General features: G+C 41.2%; 1 protein-coding gene across 1 annotated transcript; it reads right to left on the bottom strand.

Annotated features, from left to right (window-relative positions):
• Window positions 1-286: 286 nt before the first annotated feature.
• LOC148020400 (uncharacterized) lies at window positions 287-3,523 on the bottom strand. The gene is made up of 2 exons (XM_087700963.1): window positions 2,775-3,523; window positions 287-666 (listed from the first exon to the last, which is right to left on the bottom strand). Exons 1-2 carry the CDS (start codon window positions 3,372-3,374, stop codon window positions 478-480), a joined length of 789 nt encoding a protein of 262 aa, XP_087557089.1. The 5' UTR covers window positions 3,375-3,523; the 3' UTR covers window positions 287-477.
• Window positions 3,524-23,446: the final 19,923 nt, after the last annotated feature.

Raw genomic sequence — 23,446 nt, 5'->3', positions numbered from 1 at the left:
ATTCTTCGGTACAAAAGAATTTTTTTATATGAAATGCTCTCTTGTAGATGTTACAAGGATAAATTTGGATCCTAACTTGGGTGGGAAAGTGAGGGATTCCTAACTTGCTAAGGACACAAAACACTCTAATAAATAATACATATCAATTGCTTACACGATTTTTCTCTATAGAATCTATTAGTACAGTCAAAATCGATAAAAAAAACATTTTTGTGCTATTTTGGCCCTATGATTTGAGAAATCAAACACAAACAAATATGGTCCAATTTAAGTTGCTACCCATTAATTGCCTTCAAATATATGACATGGTTTTATAAATTGACAAGGTTTTCAATACTAAATTACATATGTTGATAGTGTAGAAGAATGTGACCACTTAGCAAATAAAGTGGGCTTTGAAATGGCAAATCAATATATTTGGTTCACACTAGAAGATTATTATGACAACTTTATACTCAATATCTTCGACTAGTTGTTCTACCTATATCTATACCAATATTGTCTTCTTAGTTCGTCTACACGATTATTTGCCTCTCTTAAGCGGCTCTCCAAGTTTGAGGACTCCCTAGTCTTTTCAGATATTAGCTCTTGTAATGTTGCCTCTCTATCTTTACTTGTCTTAAGCTCTTGTTGCAGGGTAGCAATTTGTCTTTCATTCTCTTTTGCCTGAGTTGTATGAACAAAGAAAAATGTATGAATTGCAAGATGCTAGATGTATTTTTGTTCTAATCTCTTTCACCTTTTTCATGAATAGACAACTTATTTGTGCAGATTGAAAGTATATGTGCCCATGATTGCAAGATACTTATGTAAATACAAAAAGATCATTGTAAGCATTATACTGGGTGATATGTTCATAGGTTCCCTAGTGAGGACACACAAGTTCTACGATAGTGATCTCTAATATTATGCAATGAGAACTACAACTTAAAAGAAGATACAACATATGTAGTACTCAGAACATTGTGATGCAATATAGGCTTTGTGATTATCATATGCATGAAACATCAAGAATGGAGAATAATTTGAATTCACTTGTAGAGGATTGTCACTTGAACATTAATTATGCAATACAAAGTGAAATGAGATAGCCATATTATGAAAGACTACTCATTTGAAAGAGAGAATTTATGTAATACATGGACCTGATTGCCTATCAAACAATATGCAATACACACTTCTTACATGTGGTGAAAAAACATACTCAAAGTTTTCTTACCTTTGGTGAAAAAAGATAATCAAAATTTGCTTACATATTGGAGATATTGAAAGTTATTAAAATGTGAAGCAAATTGTCTTGGAACACTTTTAGAGCTTTATATGGCCATCATCTAGTTAGCATTTCCTCTATATTAATGTGGTCCTTTTTTTCTCACCACGAATATTAAGCATCATGGATTATATGACTCAATAAGTATGAAACTTCGACCTCTAGATGGTAATTTTCACATTGGGCTAAATTTTCCTTGAAAATGTGTACGGGCAAAAAACGAATATAAAGAAAGTCCTTTAGTTGTTTCTATCTTGGGTCGATGCGTGCCTTGGTATTATTCATAGAAAATAGTACATTCAATGAATCTATGTTCAACACATTGTCATGTGACGTTAATAGCTTAGTTCTTACACAGGATAATGGAATTATCTTAATGTCCTTTTTGTAAGGAAAAATTATCGATAGTAATGGCACTACATGTTTAGTTTAGAAAAATTGAATTATTTCAAGGTAGTTGGTATAAAAAGCATTTGAGCTTGCCTCTATTCATCTTGTAGATGTTCATTAGTGTTCCTTTCATTTTAAGACCAAAATTATGTAAAAAGGACAAACACAACAATGTGTTGAAGGTGTTGAAGGTGATGATGTAGCTTTAGCATTTGGCCTCATAATTAAGGAGGTATGGGGTTCATGTCTTGCTAGGACATCTATTGGTTAGGCACCTATCAATTATGTACATGCTATCTATTTGTGTAAGCCTAGGCTCTCACCCACTCAAACAATCTATTGGTCAACCTCCCTAGTAAGGGCCACCAAGGAGGAAGGCCCTAATGCAACCAAGCTCTACTGTTTGTCCATCTTGCAAGCTATCCTATTTGCATTTTGCCTAGTGTGGCTCTTACCCAATCTCCTAGCTAACATTTGGAGGGGAGATGGCCCTCCCATTGTTTGTGAACAAGTGCTCCATCATTGCTCATGCACCAACACTTTGAAAAGCTTTCTTCTCCAAGCTTGTCACGTGCCTCTACTTAAAGGCAATCGATTATCACTACTTGTTGCCCATGAGACAAAGTAAAACTAGGCACTCAATAGCCAAACTTAATTACTCCCCCCATCATTGCTAATATGTAGACTACTTTCCACATTTTTCTACTCTACATGGAAGGTAATGGGAGTGCATTTTCTCTGGAAGGTAATCATGAGTGATAGATCAATAGCTCCACATGAAGACTTGAGATTGCTCATTGGTTGGGCTTTCTAATACTTTTATTCCTATGACCAATTGAAACGAATAAGTTTGAAGGATATGTGATGCTCGACTCCACAAATTTCATTGTATGTCCACTCATATAACTCTCAACCATGACTTGATCTTGTGACCAAGTACTCATGAAATTGATTGCTCTAGGGTAGAGAGGTCACACGTACACACTAATGACGTGTGATCACACACTTGGTCATGGCCCTATACTATGGTCATCAAAACCTTGGTAAATGTTCTAGAGAGCAACATACACATGCATACAATTGCATACATACAAAAAAGGACTTAAGTTTTTACCTTGGCCAAGGCCTCTGCCATGGCGTTGGAATGGAGCTCTTCTTTCTTCGAAGCCGCCTGTTTGAGGTTACGGAGGCTCTGCTGTGCCTCCGTTTCGGCTGTGGCAAGCCTGTTCTGCCACTCCGACACAGTGGCTTGGAAGCCCTTCTTGTGGGCCTCCATCTCCTCCATCTTGCTCTCCAAGAGGCGGCGTGTCTCAGCGGCCTGCTGCGTCACCGCTGTGCGCTGCGCCTCGCATTCCACGAGCCGCTGCTCAGTCTCGCGGAAGCTCTTCTCGCGCTCCGCCGCCTCGGCCAGGCGGGCCTCGGCCCCCTCTCGCCATTGCCGGGCGTCACGCAGCTGTGCCAGGGCCGCCGCCCAGCCGTCCAGGATAGGATGGAAGATGGCGAAGAGCACCGCCGCCGCCTGGGACGGCTGGGCGTTGCCGCTGATGACGGCGCCCATTAGGGCTTTGGCCAAGTAGACCGGCCATGGCTCCCCGTTCACCCCCAACGAGGCTGAAGACCCCGACCCCGCGTTGTGTGTCGCCACAGTCAGAGCTGTGCTCTGCGCAGAGGTGGTAGAGGCCAGCGCACTTTGTTTCTGATCGTGGGCCTGCATCCTGAACAGATATAGGTCAATTACGCTGACGATCAGAAACAGAAGATTACTCGGGCAATAATGAAACGCTAATACGAGCTCGCGCGCGCACAGAGAGAGAGAGAGAGAGAGAGAGAGAGAGAGAGAGGCACGGGACAAGCTCGGCGAGAACCATCGCAATTTATTAGAGCGTTCGTATAAAGGCATGGCGTAGATCCGGCATGTTTCGTTTTGAAAGGAGTTGCGTAGATCCATTCGTCCGGCAGATCCATCGGTTCCGTCTGTGCATCTTCTTATATTAGTGAGTATTATTTACGGATGACAATCTTCTATGCCTCCTTCGCTTCCATGAAATAGGATTGGGGAAGGCATAAATCCCAAACTTGAATACGGGGGGTTTGGGTTGCCCTACAACTAACCACCTTGATTAATAATCCTCTTTTGGGTTGCCCTACAACTAACCACCTTGATTACAGGTTGGCAACTCTCATTGCCTATGTATTGCAGTATCATTATTGCACATTTTCATCCTATGGAAAGAGGGAGATTGTAGGAACTCCAATGGTCAATGTACCTTTTTATATTGTCGTTCGACTTGCATTTAATTTTGTAGATCCATTTGTAGTTAATGGTATTTTTTTTTTCAAGCAGTGGCACAAGATTCCATGTCTTATTTTCAACCAAGGTATTCATTTCTTCATTCATAGCTACACACTAATTCTCATTTTTCACTGCTTCAGCATATGTACCTGGTTCTTTGACTTTCATCACTTTTGTCATGTAAGCATAATGCTTTGCAGTGTAGCCACTATATGTCAACCTGTCAACAGGGTATCTAACCCTCTGTGAGCGTCTAAGCTGTGGTGCACTGCTCGATTCTCCTCTCTCATGAGGCAGAATATACCTGCTCTGCCTTGCGCCAAGCGTATAGACAGTCGAAATACCAAGTTCAGTGTCTAAAGTGTCAGTAGACTCATATCCAGAAGTCATCCTACCAGGTGTCATCATTCCAGATATATCCTCAGTAACTTTCTCTTTTCCTTTGTCCGCGACATCATATCTCCCCCTCACTGACATACTGGTGTCAGTGGACGGTGAGCTCCTCAATCTCCCTATCCATGGAGATACTATCTGACTACTAGATTCTGTCATAGTAGTGCTAATATTTGTATGCCTTCTTCTCTTGCGAATATCCAATGAAGATACACTTATGCGCTTTTGGATCTAGCTTCTTCCTTTTTTCATTTGGAATATGCACATAAGCAAGACAGTCAAAGACTTTCATGTGACTTACATCCGACTTACAGCCATACAACTTCTCAAACGGTGTCATCTCATGAATACTGCAGTGGGAGTCCGATTCAAGATATACATGGCTGTCATAACAGCCTCAGCCCAATAATAGAGTAGCATCTTCTTCTCATTCATCATGGCACGAGCAGCTTTCATCAAGACCCTGTTCTTCTTTTCAGCTACCCCATTTTGCTGAGGAGTGTAGCTGCAGGTAAGCTGCCTACGTATGCCATTTTCAGCCAGAAAGTTGTTAAACTCATTTGACACATACTCCCCACCGCTATTTGACCTCAAGCAAGAGATATAACAGTCAAATTCCTTTTCAACCTGCTTTTTAAATTGCTGAGAAATAGCAAACACCTCATCCTTTATCTTCAGAATGTAAACCCAAGTATAGCGATTGTAATCATCAATGAATGTAACATAATACTTCGAGCCTCCCATGGATGCATTATGGGCTGGCCCCCAAACATCAGAGTGCACTAACTGCAATGGACATGTACTCTGCCTTATATGCCTGACAAATGGCAACCTTGACTGCTTACCAAACTGGCAAGCATCACATACATGACCAATATCTGAATATTGGAACTTGGGTAAACCTGTAACAAGCTGTTGTTTTTGCATAATTTGCAGCCTTTGCAAATTTACATGCCCCACTCTCTTGTGCCAAATTTCCAAGTCTCTGATAGTGCCAGAACCATGGGCAAACATGGCTGAATTCACCTCTGGCAAGGTAGCATCAAGAGTAAACATTCTGTCATTCCTGTGACCACGAGCTATTAACTTGCATCAATTACCAAACTCTTCAATAAAGCAACCATGCTTATTGAATCTAACCTACAAGTTCTGCTCCGTTATCTGACCAACAGACAATAGGTTCTTCGTAATCGAAGGAACATGAAATACATCATGCAAATTTTTCTTTTTGCCATCATGAACCACAAGAGGCACTTTGTCTTTATGCTCAATGCTATGTTGTTGTCATCACCTGTACAGACATAGCCATTTTTTTCAGCCACCATATCAGTGAAGCAAGCACCATGAGGAGTCATATGGTTCGATGCCCCTGAATCAATATACCAAACTGCATCATCAGTGGATTTTTCAACAACTCTGTCTTTTACATACTACATGGCAAACAATCTATCTCCTGAAGTATCATCTGCGTGACTAGATGTAGCAAAATGCCCATGTTGTTTGCCTTTTTGATTGCCTTGCTTCTTCCAACAGTCCTTGGTAATATGCCCATACTTTCCGCAGTAATGACAATCCTTATCCTTGTTCGGATTGTCAGATGGACGCTGCTGTTGCCAGGAGCCTCTACCTCTAGGGATAGATCTCCCCCTGCCTCTAAAGTTTCCACCACCTCTTGCATTCGATATCTGCTGATTGTTATTGCCATAGGATGCATTTTGCTAGCCTCCTCTACCAAATCCATAGCCTCTACCACGGTTTCCACGGCCACGTTGATTGGAATAGAAAACTGCATCCTTGTTTTTAGAACTGCTAGATCCTACAGCCAAACCAAGCTTAACCTCTTCATGGATAAGCAATGCAACCAGCTCATTGAAATCAGGCATTCCAGCCCGCACAGACACAGAAGTGCCAAAAGACTTATACTCAGGCCCCAAGCCGTTCAAGGTCACATCAACCATGTCTTCATCTTTAACTTGTGAACCAACAGATGCCAACTGATCCGCAATGGTCTTAACCTCCGTGACATAATCTTGTATAGATCTGCTCTTCCTCTCCATGTTGTTGAACTTCTGCTTCAATTGTATCTTCCTGGCACTTGTGGTTGTGCCATAATACTTGATCAAAATGTCCCATGCAACCTTAGGAGAGCTGCAGTTCATTATCTGCATTACCATGGCATCTGAGATACATAAAGAGAGCCAGTGCAAGACTCTACGAGCTCTTTCTGTCCAAGCTCGGTGTAATCGTCTCTGATTAGCCATAGGTCAATCTGGGAGCTTAGGTTCAGCTTCCGCTCCAGTCACCAACTCCCAATAGCCTTTCCCTATTAAGAAGTTTTCCATGCGGAACTTCTATATGACATAATTTTTACTGTCAATCTTTTCCCCCACTATCTGGGTTATGTTGTCAGTCCTTTCTGCATTTGCCATATTGTACCAGACACTATTTTGTCACTGCCTGACTTCCTACAAGCCAACAAGTCACTCTGACCAACCTCAGTCCTTGACTGTTTATGACAATTTTTTGCAACTATTCTCTGCAAAAGACCAGGGTATTTCAGCCCTTTACAACCTCAAAAACATCCACAAACATTTGGTATAACCCGTAGGTACATCATCAGTACATAGACTTTGCAAGTATTGTAACTCTGTGTCATGCAAGCTTATTGCAGTAAAGAGAATACGCAGTCTGAAACCTCTAATTTTTCAGTAAACCAAGAGTGAATTTACTGTCAAAAACCACTTTAAAACATGTCATACATGCTCCAAACTTTCCCAGACATTTGCTAGTATATATAGGCAGCTAGACATAGTCATAGGGGCACAAAACAGTGCATATCAGCAAGTACAAGTGACATAAATCTGCTCACAGATTGTATACAGGCAATAAACTATCAAACCAAGATGTATTTCAGCCCAAGAGATCCTCAAGCCACTTCATACAAATGCGACTGTGTGTAGGGATCAATACATAACCATATGGGCATTCGCAGACTCTCTGTCTTCAAGAAGTAATGTCAAAAAGTACATGGACTGTTTATGACCAGCCAATATACTATCAAAGCATTTGTTCTCTAATTCAGATTTCAGTTTTTAAGAGCCTTCAATGCTCATCTCAATGCTCATAGCATTCAACAATCATATCCCGTACCATACTACTCCTTGTAGGTACCAGAAGTCATGTACTTCTTTAAGGCCCATGAGTATATATTATTGACAGTTTTATGACAATTTTCAGCCTATCATTGGCTTCCCAAAACTGAGCATTTCAATCAAAAATTTCAGTCCACAACCATGTTAGACATTGCATATGGTTCCGAGAGCATGTATATGCTTCAACAAGTTCTCCTGAGCATGCCAAGGAGCTCAAGGCTCTTGAGTAGAATCAAGTGTATGCTGTATACTCATAGATTATAGCAGGTCTTCACTGTTTTCAGATCTGTAATCAAGTGTCACAACTCATAAATGAGCTCTACATCATGGGTTAGCATTCTAGGATAATAAACCATCTTCCAATGATGATTCAGCAAGCATTTAAGTGATCCATTCCATTCAACTGTGCTTATTCAGCCAGCATATGCAGATCAGCAAACTAGCACAGTTTGCGTGGACTGTTCTGAGCTTCTCTTGCTTCACACTGATGACCACTTTACTGTAGATCCACTCAATGATGACCAACGAAGCCTTTACAAGACTCCAGACAGGTCCTGACACACTCTCCTTCAAGTATACTGAAGATGCATTCAACACATACCTCTCTGCAGAAACAATGACAGGCTGCACACTGTCAACCTGCTTCTCTTCAACCGCCCTGAGTCTTTAGGTTGCAGGTCTTTCTCATAGCATCATGCCTTCAAGAGCCCATCCATGATGGCTCTGATACCATGTTGGAAGAGAGAGGGAGAGGGACAATGTAATGGAGCAGCAACCTGACCTTCAAGTCGTTCATCATCTTCCATTATTTCATAGACTACTAACATAACATAAGTGTATACAATAGTACTAAGGTCCGTAGGACCATTCACACTGGGTCTAAGACCACCGACTTATTTAATGTCCCACACTTGTGCTGATATAGCTGGACACAGCTAATGTCGGTCATACATACTGATAGGAGAGTAATGGGAGCTTGATATTTTAACAGGTATATGAACTAGTGTGTTGTGCTCCATAGCAAGATGGTTAGGCACTTGGCACAAATAGAGCTTTGTGATTAGCTGTAAGCCATGTCAAAATATGGCTGCTATGAAAGCAAACCTGAGAGACAATAGGGTTTGCAGGGAGAAACACAGAGTGTGTACAACAAACACTGAGAGAGAATATAAACTTAGAAAACATAGAAAAGAAGAAGAATGATGATGAAGGAGCTAATATTGCCTTCTTTGCACACACTAGCTCCTCCAAGGTCAGGGGGTCAAGCTGTGGCTATGGAGGTTAAGAGATAAGATGAAGCAAAAGCTCAACACCATGGAGTCTAGGAAAGGACGGTTATTACTATGGGACCAATTTGCCTTTGATTTGGGCACCTTGTATTGCTTATCAGTGGGGTGGATACATGCTTGGCCGGCATTTATGTACCTCACACCTTGGATGCTTTGGTAGACTTTAGTACTCATAGGCTTATGATACACTACTAGTTGCATTGTACATCCTGATTGCTACTCGGATCTTCCTAGTAGTGAGAGCCTATTCTTTTGTATGTTTTTCTATAGTCACATGTTTGTTTATTATAGTTTTATGGACATCCATATTGAAAGTCAGTTTTGAGCATATATTTTGAGAGCAGACACTTTTAGTACTCTAGTTCTTTTTACTTGTGGACAATAGTGTATTGGCTCAGTCTTCCTCCTCCTACAGTTGTTTTGGCTTGGTTTTCGAGCTAACTGGCTATTATTACAATAGCCTTAGGAGAAATATGGACTCTCTTTTTTGCCCTTAAGGGATTTCTCTCACCTCTCTCTCTCTCTCTCTCTAAAAAGAGATTCCAAAATAATATTAGAATAAGAGATCTTCTACAATAAAGCAAATCTCGTATTTGTATTTTCAATAGATTTCACCTATTATTTTATTCTCAAACTCTAGGATAAGATTACTTTTTCTCAAAATCCTCATAACTAAAAAAATACAATTTTATTTTCTGTAAAAATGGAGCCAATCATTAATATACAACTCTTTAATGCCCACATGACTTTTCAACATGAAAATATATTAGAATTATTCTCATTCTTGCTTCTTAAAAGGGCGAAAGTTAAAAAACGATATAAAATGATATACACATCATATTTTAAGATTATTTTTTACCCAAAGACACATTTTTGAGTCGAGAGTTTCCTTGTAAATTTTTATCATTTTTGGAGAAGCATATACCTATTTTTAGGCATTTCTTCATTCCCTCTTAAAGCTCTAGTTTTGTCTGAAATTTTGTGTACTCTTCTCCTTCTCTCCAAAATATGGTTTCTTGCATACAAATTCTTCTGAAGCAACGCTCATTACTATCTACAATACTCTCTGCCCTGCTGCAAGCAATCTCAGGAGTGGTTTTGATAGCATTTGTTGAAATCAAATAATCTCTATCTACAACAATCTCTACCCTGCTACAAGCAGTCTCCCTCTTCAGTACAAGTGCATGCGAGAAGCAAGCTTTTGGAGCGAGATTTTGAGTGAGATTTTTTTGGCAACCTCAAGTTTTATTCCACATAGTCTACTTGGTCCTCTTTTTCTTTTGGGCATATATTAAGCACCAATGCTGCTTCTCCATTGCCGCTGCCACCACCACCACTACCACCACCACCACTAGCACCGCTACCACATTTTACTCTCCCCCCCCTCATTAGATCCACAACCAATTCTCCTCTCTCTCTCCTCATATGTTGGGGACCAACCACCAACATCACTCCCCTTCAATAACATTACCACCACTAGCCCCGCCACTATACCACATCTTACTCTCCTCCTCCTTATCAGAACCACAATTCATTCTCCTCTCTCTCTCTCTCTCTCTCTCTCTAACAACACATTATTAGTTCTCTCTCATTTATTGCTTTACATCACTACATTAAGCTTGTGTGATTATTTTTTATAATATTATTACAATGTTAGTGGTTGATTACACATACACAAGAGATATCACACTCTGTATACATTCACATCTTCCCTCCCCCAATTATTTGTATATATGTTATAATTATATCATGATGTATTAGTACTTCTATTGTGCACACACAAGCAAAACCAGATACACTTACACATTCCTCTCTCTCTCTCTCTCTCTCTCTCTCTTTCACACACACACACACACACACACACACACACATGCACACACACACACACACACACACACACACACACACTCTCTCTCTCTCTCTCATATGTTGGGGATCCAAAAAATCCATTTTTCTCTCATCCTTTCTGAATAACAACCTCTTTCTCTCTTTCTCTTTGTCTTTTTCACCCCCAACTCTGTCATTTATCTTCTCTCTCTCTCTCTCTCTCTCTCTATATATATATATATATATATATATATAACATTGAATTAGTAGTTCTCTCTCAACTTATTTACATCATTAGATCAATCTTATGTGCTTATCTTTGATAATATTATCACAATGTTAATAGTTCAATTACGCATGCATATGAGATATCACACTACATATACATTCACATCCCCCCTATCTTCTTCACACATATTTTATAATTACATCTTGATGTGTTAGTACTTTTGTTATGCACACACAAGCAAACTATAGACACATCCACTTATACTTGCACATTGCTCTCTCTCTTCCTCATTTGATTAGGCTTACATATAGATTGAAGTTATGCATTCATTTATAATTATAGACCCTTGCAAACAATTGCTTCACAATCTCCATAAAATATTGCTATGTATTACTTCATTACTTGTAGTTGTTATTCCTTTCAAGAATTCTTCATTGTAAACTCCAAACTTCAACAATCAAATATTTTAATATACTGATATATTTCACATTATATTACATGAACTTACTACAAAAACTACAAAAAAAATTTCTGAATCCACAAATACATTTGCAAGTTAGTGAACTACTATATGAAAAGCAAATGAATATATTTTTTGCCAAACAGGAGTTACTAATAAATAGTTCTCTCTTTCTCTCTCTCTCTCATGTTTGCAATATAGAAACATTTGTGTAAGCACTCCAAATTGATAGAACTTTTATTATATTATTGGATTGTGACGTGTTCCAACGAACAAGTATTTTTGTGAGTACTCTAGGTTTGATAGAACTTGTTTTACATTGGATTAAACATGTGTCGCAACAAATAGTTTATTTTTTACTTGTAAATAGGTCTATCTCTCTCTCTCTCTCTCTCTCTCTCTCTCTCATATTTACAATACAAAAGAATTTTTACAAGCAATGTGGATCCACTACAAGATATAGACCTTATAGCGACGTTTAAAGCGACGAAAATACAAACAACAAAATTTGCCCCCATCGTCGCAAAAAGCGTCGTTATTGACGACGCCATAGAATCGTCGCTATATGTGTCACATTTGCGACGTAAATAGCGACGCATATAGCGACGGTTACAGAGAATTTGCGACGCTGATAGCGACTACAATAGCGACGCGTGCAGTAAATTTGCGACACAAATAGCGACGGTAACAGAGAAAAAAAAAATTTGTGGCAGGGCAGCAAGCTGGCCTGCCACATATAGCACTGTGTGCTATATGAGAGCCATACAAAATAGTTTCTGCACTGCTGCATACAAAGCGTTTGCAAACAAAAAGAATGTATACTGAAATCATAAAACTGATAGATGAAATAAATACATGATATCGCATAAAATGTGATTGGTACAATCATAAAACAATATCACTAATACATAGAAAATGTCTACATAGATCGGGCGACTAAAAACTAAAGGTATGTGAGCTCTAAGGATCCAAGGGCGAGCTACAAATTGTCGTCCCCCGAAAGCTCTTCCCGCTGTAAAGGAGCATCAAACGGATTCTACAGAAAAAGAAACAACATATCAATCCACCATACAATAATGCATTCAAATATCTCATGGTAACTACGGACAAGAAAGATGAGTGATTTACTGGGCCGCCGCATCTATACAATCGGTCGATCAATGATCTGAGACCGTGCCTCTCTGCATATCGAGTCTCAAGGCCTTGCGGATCGCGATTTGTAATGGAGTGCTAGAAAGAAAACAAAATGCTAACTGTTAGAAACATGATTGTCAGTACAAAGAATATCTCAAAAAAACAAATAAGCAAAACAAAAGAGAAACTTACAAAGTCCTCCAAATATGTCCTGTGGCCGCCACTCCCAAGATGATGTACCGATCCGGCCTCGATTCGTGCCCTCGCCGCCTCCCGCTGCTGACTCCAACGTCCTGGCGAATTTGTAGCCTCCTCCCTCAGTCGGCGCTAGTCGTCTGCATCTAACCACTCGGGCTTTGGAGCCCCACTCTTGATTGCCTTGCATGCGTCGGATCGTCTATGTGACATGTATGCACGCATGCAATCCATCATCCAGCCCGTAGAGAATCTATCCACTGCGGCTGGCACCGGGAACTCCTCGTGCAAGGATGCTACTATGTACTCCTTGCTCCCCTCTGGTATGTTCCTCCAATGATCCAAGACGTTGTGCCGAAAAACTTGTTGGCACAACTCCCTCATGCGAGCCATCACTCTCCTCCCCTCATCATTCATGATGATGGCTCCTGACCTGCTATCCACTAGGTATCCATAATCCCTAGGAGTGTGCCTTGTATGGGCCCTCTCCCATCTTCGTCCACGCTCCTGGGCATATCCAGGAGACCCTTGAACATCCGGTGTACCGACGGGGGTACCCTCTCCCGGAGTGCTACTCAAAGGGGTGCCACCAAAAGGTGTGACATCTGCCGACGGCTGCGCAAAAGCCGGAGTAACTGGAGTGGACGTCCCCACAGGTGTGACAAATCCTGGAGGTGACCGAGCTCCAGAGCTGAACGACGAGATGGAGACACCGCGTCCGTGTCTCCACAGCAGCACCCCCTTGATCCTCCTGCAGTTGCAGTCCCTCCCTCTGGCCCAAGTCGTGAGCGTCGAGATCGTCTGCTCGAAGCTGAAGCATCTGATCGCGCTGAAGCTGATCTAACAGAGCGCCCTGACGAAGAACGAGACAGCTCCTAATCTGCAATCTCTCTGAATCTCGCGAGCTAATCTGGAGACATACGTGCCATCATCTCCTGAAACTCCTCATCGCTCATCCCTCGACTCATCCTGAAAATGTCGATACCTGCACAGATAAAAAATAATGTTAGAATAATCAATTTAAACTATACAAAGCACATTAATATAAATCATTTTTGAAAAATCCCTCTTAAAATGCATATCTTATCTACCTTATGGAAGATCTAAACAACGAATTGAGTAATACAATTCTCCAAGAATGAAGTATTCTATGGTCCCATGTTAATCTCCTGACACAACTCTGCATACACTGGAAGGTCGATAGACATGTCACCACAAAAGAACGAGTCTGCCTCGTTCTCAAAAAATTCTATGACTTCTGTATTTCCATCATTGTTAGCCGATGTGGGCTCCAAGCTTGCGGTGGCCTCCACCCCTTGTAATTTCAATCCCTCTATTTGCATATTTTCTTCATCTATGCCTGGAACATCGCTTTGATCGTATACTCTCGCACCTCGAGGAGTTGAAGGTATAACATACCACCATCGAGGTTGTCGGGGATTTGGATAGAAGATTACCTGTTCACAAACACTTACAAACCGTCTTCAAACCATTGTGACATAAACCATGTCGTATTACAATTAGCAAGCAAATGACTAGTTGTACTTCTTCACAATGGGCCGGCAACACAAAGGTGTCGCGCAAATCCATCCATTTTTTTGGAATCTATTTCAAGAAATCCAGATGGACCTCGTCAAACTGTTGCGCCAGCTCCTCCAAGTACCACTTTGAACCACTGCACGTCGAATATTATCATGGAGAAGCTACGGTAATCCACCGTAATAATACTTTGCAAATTCCAAAAATACTCCATCTCATCCACAATCGTGTTCGGATCCGTTGCTCGTCGCTGGCTCTCTTGCTCAAACCTTGCCATGACACCACAGTCCATTGTGGAGCGCATTTTGTCAATACGCTCCACCCGAAAATGCCGTCCGCGCGACCACGCTGCACTATATATTTTGTACTGCACATTGAAACACTCAAATTAGATGTAGCAAGCAAATTTAGATACGACACATTCTAAACCCCTCATTACCTTTAGACTACATCCCCTCGAGAACTCCCACTCCTCCATTGAGACCTCTGTCCCTTCGCTGGATGCTGCGGTCAAGGCTCCATGCAACCATCGTGTTGACATAAACCGCGGCATCTCCTCCATGCCTTCGGGATATCGAATCGGTCGGTGACGCGTACTGCGTCGGAATTCAGCTCGCGCTTCCTCTCGATCTTGCCTTGCAATCTGGTACTTGGCGAGCCACGTCTCCATGGAGACATGGTGCAACATACAAAAGCGATTCACCTTCTCTTCCATTGAGGCATCCATTCTTTTTTCTACCCCATTTCCAACCACCACATCTCCAGTCAGCCTGTCATCGTCCTTCAGCGTCCATAACATTTCATTGTCTGGTTCCACCGTTGGTAGCCATTGTGAGATATGCACTAACGCCTCTGACACCAACCAACCTTCTGCCATGCTACCTTCCGGACGAGCTCGTTGTCGCACAAAGCCTTTCAGGGTTTTCATGAAGCGCTCCAGGAAGAATATCCATCGCGTATGGACAGGTCCAGCAATCTCCACTTCATCCACAAGATGCACAAGAAGGTGAACTTGTATCGTGAGCATGCTAGTGGGCAGGTATTTCTCAAAGAGACAGACCGTCTCAATTGCTCCCCGCCTTGCGGATTCAATAGAGGACGTCTTAATCTCTTTCTGTGAGATCCATTGCACCAAAGTCGACAGCTTGTAAATGGCCCCGCGAATTTCTGGAGTTAGGCATCCTACGATCGCGATCGGTAAGACAAACTGCCACAAATGAGAAAGCATTAAGAATAATGGTCACTTTTCAAATTTCAAAATGTCCACGCTAATTAAAATCCATTCTGTTCACAAATCTGACATATCTTATGCCAATCATGGGATTTTAGCCCAGACATTTGGTCATCTTTAGAAAATGCGGACCTGAGAGAACGCACCATACCCGTCGGAGTGCGGATAGACTTGATTACTTCTTCACAATGCGCTCTTCTTTGGTAGACAAAACCCAGGGAGCGCGAGGAAGCTGCACTCCCCCTTCAGCACTCGACTGCGGCCAAAGCGCCTCCATCTTACCTACCTCCTTTAAATCCATTCGTGACCCTATAGTGTCTCTCTTTCCTGTGATGTGGTCCCATAGCAAGCTACCCACATTTTTGAAAATATGCATGGGATCCAACAAGTGGTTGACCTGTAAGTGGGTCCAATATGGCAACTCGTAGAAAACTGAGAACCGTCGCATTCCATTTGGATGTGAATCCGGGTTTACCATTTTCAGCTCGTACCAGCTTGCAGCGTTCATACGTGCTGGAGGTCGTCCAAGAAAACCTTCCCTGAGTTCATGATCCTCCGGCAAGAAAGCAGCGTGTCCGTGATATACCATCTTCTTCATGGTTCGTGACCTTCGGGAGTCTAACTGTGGCCCACACAATGGACATGCATGATAACCTGAGGTAACGAGACCTGTAAGGCGATCCACGACCTAGTGAATACTTGATTGAATGAAATAAAATATAGATATTACCGGCGAGAACAAAGGTCTGCTCACCTGAGCACTCTCCCAATCCCGGAAAGTCATGCATCGTCCACATGAGAATGGCTCGAATGTTGGTTGACCGCCGACCATCGCGCCTACTGATATCTTGCACCGTGACCCCCTCCTCCCACAAAATCTTATGCTCATCGACTAATGGACGAAGATACACGTCCATATTTTTTACTTTGTAGCGGCCCGGGACGAGCAAGCTAAGGATGAGATGTCCTTTCTTCGTAGAAAGCCATGGAGGAATGTTGTAGTTGACAAGCACTATAGGCCACACACTGTAAGAAGTCGAGCGCAGACCGAATGGGTTCACACCATCCATGGCGAGACCGAGCCGAAGATTCCTTGGCTCTCGCGCAAAGCCTAGGAAGGTAGAGTCAATGTGGCTCCATGCGCGCGAATCTGCTGATATTCGTTGCACTCCATCCGTGGACCTATTCTGCACATGCCACGTTGTCAAGCTTGCCATGGCAGACGTGCGAAACATGTGGTTTATGCGGGGGATGAGCGGAAAGTGTCTGAGGACTTTTTGAGGGATGGTCTGCCCTTGCAAGTCCTGTCGATACCTGTGAGCACCACACTTTGGACATGTCTCCATAGTCTCGTATTCATCTCGAAACAATATGCAGTCGTTGATACATGCATGGATGTTATTGTAGTCCATGCTAAGCTTCCGTAAAACATGTCGTGCATCATCACGAGACTCAGGCATGTTTTTTGCAGGTGGCAATATATGATATTTCAATAACCTGAAAAAATCATAAAACACCTTGAAAAATCCATCCATGTTTGCAATAATACTGTTAAAAAAAAAACAATGAAGTCTGTGTGCAAGGTACCTGAATAACTCAGTCACACTCGTATCGCTCCAACCGTATTTTGCTTGCATACTTAAGAGTGCAAGCAATGTCTTCAACCGAGATACTCGGCACCCATCATATAATGGTATGGATGCTTCCTCTCTAAGCGAGTCAAATGTCTCAACATCCATGGGAATCAATGCATTGATCATTGCCTCTATCTCAGGCTCCAAGATTGTAGGCAAGTCGGGAAGGTTGTCTGTCTCCTCTGGCATTGACGGTATAGATGGGCCTTGCGAGTGGTCGATTGGCTCCTGCAATCCATCCATCGCACGTCCACGAACTCTTCTAATTGGCCGCAAAGGGTGCACTCCCCCTTGGGTCGAGACATCACCCCCCTGGATACAAAATTTTCCAACAAGACCCAATCTTATTGTGTATGGTTTTCAATTAGCTTGAGAGTACAATGCATGAAAAATGCTAACTTCAAATTACCGTTTGCTGAAAATCTGCAATCGCCCGATCAATGATCTCAGATTGAAACTCGCCAAATCGTCGTACGTGTTCTATAGACAATCTGGTTTTCGTCTAATTGCCAACTTGCATTGAGAGCAAGGACATGGGACACGCTGATTAAGATACGACTCGTGGTCTTGAACAATAGGACCTTCTTCGTTTGCCATCTTATCTACATTACAGCAAACGAGGCTTAAATGGATAGCTTTATGGAGATGTACGTCAAGTTGCAAGTTGACCATAAACCTTGCATTGTATATAGTAGTCGAGAGATTTTCCGATGTTATATCTCGGCCTTGTATCATGCTCAACGATTTGTTTGTCCCGGTAGATAATTTTTTGTTATATCTCGGCTTTGAGTATAAGTAATCCATTTTAAAATTAATGCGCGCCATCTATGAAATTTAATAACTATAGTAATAAAATTTATTTCAATCAATTCTACTCATAGTCATAAGACCTGAGAGAAATTATCCTATACTCAATTTAAGGGTTTCTTCTTCTATAACAATAATTTTGGGTTCATTTTGATGAAGTACGTGGCCGTATGCAAAGCACATTGCATACCATTATCAATACGTATATTATCTTAAATTTCCTTCCCTTCCCTCTCCCTCTCTTTCTCTCCCTCTCCCTCTCTTCCTCTCTTTCTCTCACCCTCTCCCTCTCCCTCTCGTTCTCTTTCTCTCCCTCTCTCATTTCCTCCCTCCCCTTCCCTCTCCCTCTCCCTCCCTCTTTCTCCCTCTCCCTCTCCCTCGCTCCCTCTTCCTCCCCCTCCCTCTTTCTCTCCCTCTCTCATTTCCTTCCCCTCCCCCTCCCCTCCATCTCCCTCTCCCTCTCTTTCTCTTTTTCTCCCTCTCCCTCTCCCTCTCTATCTCTCTTTCTCTCTCATTTCCTAAACAATCAAAAAATAAAGTGATTTAAACATCCTCCAAGAAAAAGGGAGAGGGAGAGATACAATGCACTCTCCCTCTCTTTCTCTTTCTATCCCTCTCTCATTTCCTTCCCCTTCCTCTCCCTCTCACTCTCTTTCTCTCTTATTTCCTCTCCTAAACAAGCAAAAAATAAAGTGATTCAAACATTAAACAAGCAAAAGGGAGAGGGAGGGAGAGAGAGAATGCACTCTCCCTCCTTCTCCCTCTCTTTCTCTTTCTCTCCCTCTCCTATTTCCTCCCCCTCCCTCTCCCTCTCCCTCTATTTCTCTTTCTCTTTCTTTCTCTTTCTCTTTCTTTCCCTCTCCCTCTCCCTCTCCCTCTCCCTCTCTTTCTCTCTTACTCTCTCGTTTCCTCTCCTAAACAAGCAAAGAAGAAAGTAATTTAAACATTAAACAAGCAAAAGGGAGAGAGAGAGAGAGAATGCACTCTCCCTCTCTTTCTCTCCCTCTCTCTCCCTCTCCCTCTCCTTCTCTTTCATTTCCTCTCCTAAACAAACAAAAGAGAACGATTTAAACCTTCAACAAGTAAAAGAAAGAGAGAGGGAGACTCACCAATGAGATATGGCGAGCGTGGGCGGCTTCTCTTTGCAACGAGGGCTCCTCCTCTCCTTCGCGAACAACGACGGTGGCGGTGGCGGCGGCGGCAGCAAGTCTCTTCCTCCTCTTCTCTCACAAAGCCTTGGCTCTCTCCCTCGCTCTCTCCCTCGCTCTCGCTCTCAAAAGGCGAAGAAAAGAAAATGAAAACGGTGCTCTGCTTTCGGCCGCGCTTTTTTTCCCTGCGGCGTCACAATTGGCGTCGCTATATGCGTCGCTATTTGCGTCGACGCAAATAGCGACGCATATAGCAACGCCAATTGCGACGCCAATAGCGACGCCAATTGTGACGCCGATATCCGCCGTCGCTAATCGGCGTCGCTATTGCCCAATTCCCTTGTAGTGATCTAGATTCATATTATGGTGATCTCTGGCAAGTATACTATTGTTTCACAATTTGACAGATAATGACAGTAAAAGATTATCATAAATTTAATTATAGCTAACCAAAGTGAGATATGTTTGTATTTTCTCAACAAAATAAAATGCATTTACTCTAATAATTAGCAAAATCTTTGCTTTGTTGGTCACACTATGGGCAACGTTGGAAAAGTTCTTCTCTTTCCAAATATGAGATATAAGTTTTCTTCTGTAAGCATGGGTTGATGTATAAGCATATCTTCATTTGCATCCATTCCAAATACTCACTAAATTTTTTTCTTTATACGGCTCTAGCAACCTTATTAAACGTTGGTTAAAAAATAAAAACTCATTATTAAAGCTTGCACATTTTTGGATTATTTATTATGGTGTCAAGAAGGGATATTGATTAGTGAAAATAAGTATAAATTTAATGTTGCTCAGTCAATATGCTTAATGAGTGAGAGAGAGAGAGAGAGAGAGAGAGAGAGAGAGAGAGAGAGAGAGAGAGAGAGAGAGAGAGAGAGAGAGAGAGAGAGATCTTGGTCTCTCATTATGGATGCCTTTGCTAAGTTGACATCATGTTGTTGAAATATTAATATTCATAGGCTATAAAATATAGTTATACTTCTTTGAACTAATCATATTTGTGTATATGTGTGTGTGCACACGTTAAGACTTCTAATATACACACATAAATACATGCACACATACATATGTATATAAATTAATGAGAGAGATAGAAATATGTTATTAATAAGATACACACACATACATGCATGCATGCATGCACACACACATACACATAGAGAGAACAATCAAGGTAGGTTTGTCTAGTATATATTACAGAACTAAAGACATAGCTTTAAAGATTATTGCTCATATATAAAAGGTGAGAAGGATCAAAGCTTGCTTGGAAGTGAGCTATGGCGGAGAGCAAGAGCAAGAAGAGAGAGAGACACAAATGGGGACTTCAACAGTCACAATGTGTGATCGTGTTTTCCTTTATTCAAACTGTTACTAAAAGAATAAAGAATAAAGTGATGGCGACGGGCGCCCGCCACTCGGAGTGTCATTAGGGCCAAAAACGCTTCAAAAAATGCACTTTTGTTAATCACGGGATTAAGGAAAGGGCCAAAGAGAGTTCGCCACGTGTGCAAGAATATGGTATTCTTGTCTCCTCTTTTTTAGAGATAGTGGAGTCCATTTCGTGATTCTCTCTTCTTTTTTAGCCAAAACCCCTAAAGTCTGACATGTTTTGCAGTCCTAAAGACGTTATTTACTTACAAATCTAACAAAATACATGAGAGAGATGTGATAAAATTAATAATGAGTTTTTTGAAAGTCGGGAGATCTTTCAATATTGTTTTTGGCGCCCAATACATACTCATTTGGGTTCTTGGCACTACTTTTTAGTTCATTCACCCCTCTTTGAGCTTCTTTCTCTGCGCTTTCATTCTTTTCATGGCTTCCTCCAGGCGCCCTTCTCGTTTAATACACTCTTGCACAGTCTATAGCCAGGGAGTAGATGGAATTTTTGAGCCCAAAACCTTTGCTGTAAACGATTGGGTTACCATGCTGCCATCTTGCAAGGGCTCCCATAAGGTGAAAAGAAGAAAACGAGAAGATATAAAACATCACTGGAAGGGGCATATCATTGCCTTCAAAATTATGTCCGAAGGCTGGTTTGTCAAGGTGCAACATGTTTACATGGCCAAGGATATGCACTTGCCTCCAAACAAACGTGTTCCCCAACAAACACATTGTAAGTTATAAGTTGAATAACGTATATAATTCTTTTCCATTTATGCAAGTTTTAACAAACGGTTCGTCATTGTAGATATCTTTCCGTCAACAAGTATTGAATGGCAATCTGTGGAAAGCCTAAGTGGGACTTTCCATGCCATTCATAAGGTATTGGCAGACATTATTTATGCCGATCAAACTGTGTCTTTTTATAGTGAATGCAAGGTTTTTATATATTATGCACAGTATGTGGTTCCCTCTAAAGCGGATAGGTATGGGAATATCGAAGATTTGCCATTGCCAAGTCTTTCATCTCTAAATTGGGAGATTCCTGACAAGGTAACAGTGCAGAGTTTCAAATTCAAAATATCTCAGGATATTAAAAAGTCCATGACAGCTGGAAGGATCTCAAGAAGAATACGTTTATCATGGTTTGTACCCCTCCATATCTTCGTGGCTTGCTTCAAAACAGCAAATTTACAAAGAACGAAGGTATCCTGGTTAAGTAGAAACTTTTCGGAAGAGGATTTGGACAACACTATAGGGACGCATTGGAAATCTAGAGAGTGCGATCACAAAGGTGATATCTTGAGGTGCAGTGCATGCCCTCAATCCTTGGCTTTGGCTTACAGTATCCCTCGCCAAAATCTTGCTTTGGGCTTTGATTACAGGCGATACAAACTAAGATTGGGTATTTGGGTTCCCTTGGATTCTGATACAGATAACACACCATATAAACTTGTGGTGCACGTTTTTCCGCATGAAGAAGTAAAGAAGGTGAATGTTACTTCCAATTGGAGTCTGAAAGATGTGAGGGATACCTTGGAATTGCTAGACAATACATCCCCTAGATATAAGTTCAAAGTGAATGGTGTAACAATTGGTAAAAGAGCCGAGCGCTCTTTCTTTTGTACGAGTTGTTTGTCTCCCACAATTGTGAGTTTGGGGCCTTGAGAATGAAAACTTGGCAGGAATTTATCTTAATAGACTGTCCTTAAGATATTCTTTAATGGGAACTTCATAAGCTATCGTGAAGCAAGTAGCCTTTCGAATGTGTATAAATAAAATGTACATTGCATCCGATTTATAAGTGAAAATTTTCATTATTTATCTTAATAGACTGTCCTTAAGATATTTTTTAATGGGAACTTCATAAGCTATCGTGAAGCAAGTCGCCTTTCGAATGTGTATAAATAAAATGTACATTGCATCCGATTTATAAGTGAAAATTTTCATTACACAATGAGGTACAAAAATTGCATAAAAATGTACAAAGCCAAAATAATAAGGCTCGTGTATAAAATGTACATTACATTCGATTTACAAGCGAAAATTTTCATTACACAATGAGGTACAAAAATTGCATAAAAATGTACAAAGCCAAAATAAAAAGGCTCGTGTATGCTTATGTTTGCTATTTTCATTCTTTATCGATTTCTTCAAAGATATTTTTTCTCACAGGGCCTTTCTTTGATTGTTGAAAAAATTTGACCTTTACAGGTAGTCTCTTTTCTTGGGGCTTAAGAGGGGATGGATCAAATTTAAGAGGAGAGAGCACTGGCATTCCTTTTTTCTTAGACTCTGCAGCAGTGGTCCCATTGCCTTTTCCCTTGCCCTTGTCTTTACCATTGCCATTGTCCTTACCCTTTCCCTTGACCTTTCCCTTGCTTGTGCCCTTGGCCATTGAAGTTTTGGGAGGAAGAGGGGAGTCAGGATCATACGGTGTGATTGCTTTGTCTAGAATCAGCTCGATGCATCTCTCCCTTATCCACCAAACATATGATTCAGGATAGTCTCTACACTGTAAGAATAAATATTATAAGTTAGTGAAAAGACATCATGATAAGGGTTACACAAACATCAAATGAAATAAACTTACATTCACTCTTTCTATTTGTAATAGCTTTGAATCCACTGTTCTGCAAATGTTTGAGATAACTCTCCATCCACAAGAATGCGCATCGCTTTGCAATGGAACTTCTTGTAGAAGAAAAGTATACGGCCTTTGAGGATCAGCAAGATCCTCGTATGTTGTATCCAAAAATGTAGAAACGAGTCTAGCAGCACTGCAAAAGGAAGCTTTGTAAGTTCAAAATATTATTTATAAAATAAATCAAAGTAAGTAATTTTCTTCCAACATACATTCGTGCTTGACCGTGAACACTGCTGAGAGAATTCATAAAGATAATTTCCATTGAAAGATAATTAATGTAGATGAGACTCCAATGCCCTCTGCAAATTCATAAAAGAGGTGAGTAGAAGGGTAAAAGCAAATGAACATAAATTTTCCTCTACAGAAAAAGAAAAATACATTTCTACATAAGGGAAAAAGATGTGGTAATTTCT

Source organism: Lygodium microphyllum, chromosome 19 (assembly GCF_053477565.2).
Source record: "Lygodium microphyllum isolate KBCC chromosome 19, Lygodium_microphyllum_v1.1.10, whole genome shotgun sequence".
Taxonomy (NCBI): domain Eukaryota; kingdom Viridiplantae; phylum Streptophyta; class Polypodiopsida; order Schizaeales; family Lygodiaceae; genus Lygodium; species Lygodium microphyllum.
The sequence above is the reverse complement of the archived record's forward strand: the minus strand, read 5'-3'. Positions and strand labels throughout refer to the sequence as shown.

Bases quoted from the DNA above. Each gene is read 5' to 3' on its own strand.
- LOC148020400 (XM_087700963.1), bottom strand. From the start codon at position 3,374: ATGCAGGCCCACGATCAGAAACAAAGTGCGCTGGCCTCTACCACCTCT. The intron at 667-2,774 runs GTAAAAACTTAA...CATACAACTCAG, and splicing joins TGGCAGAGGCCTTGGCCAAG to GCAAAAGAGAATGAAAGACA.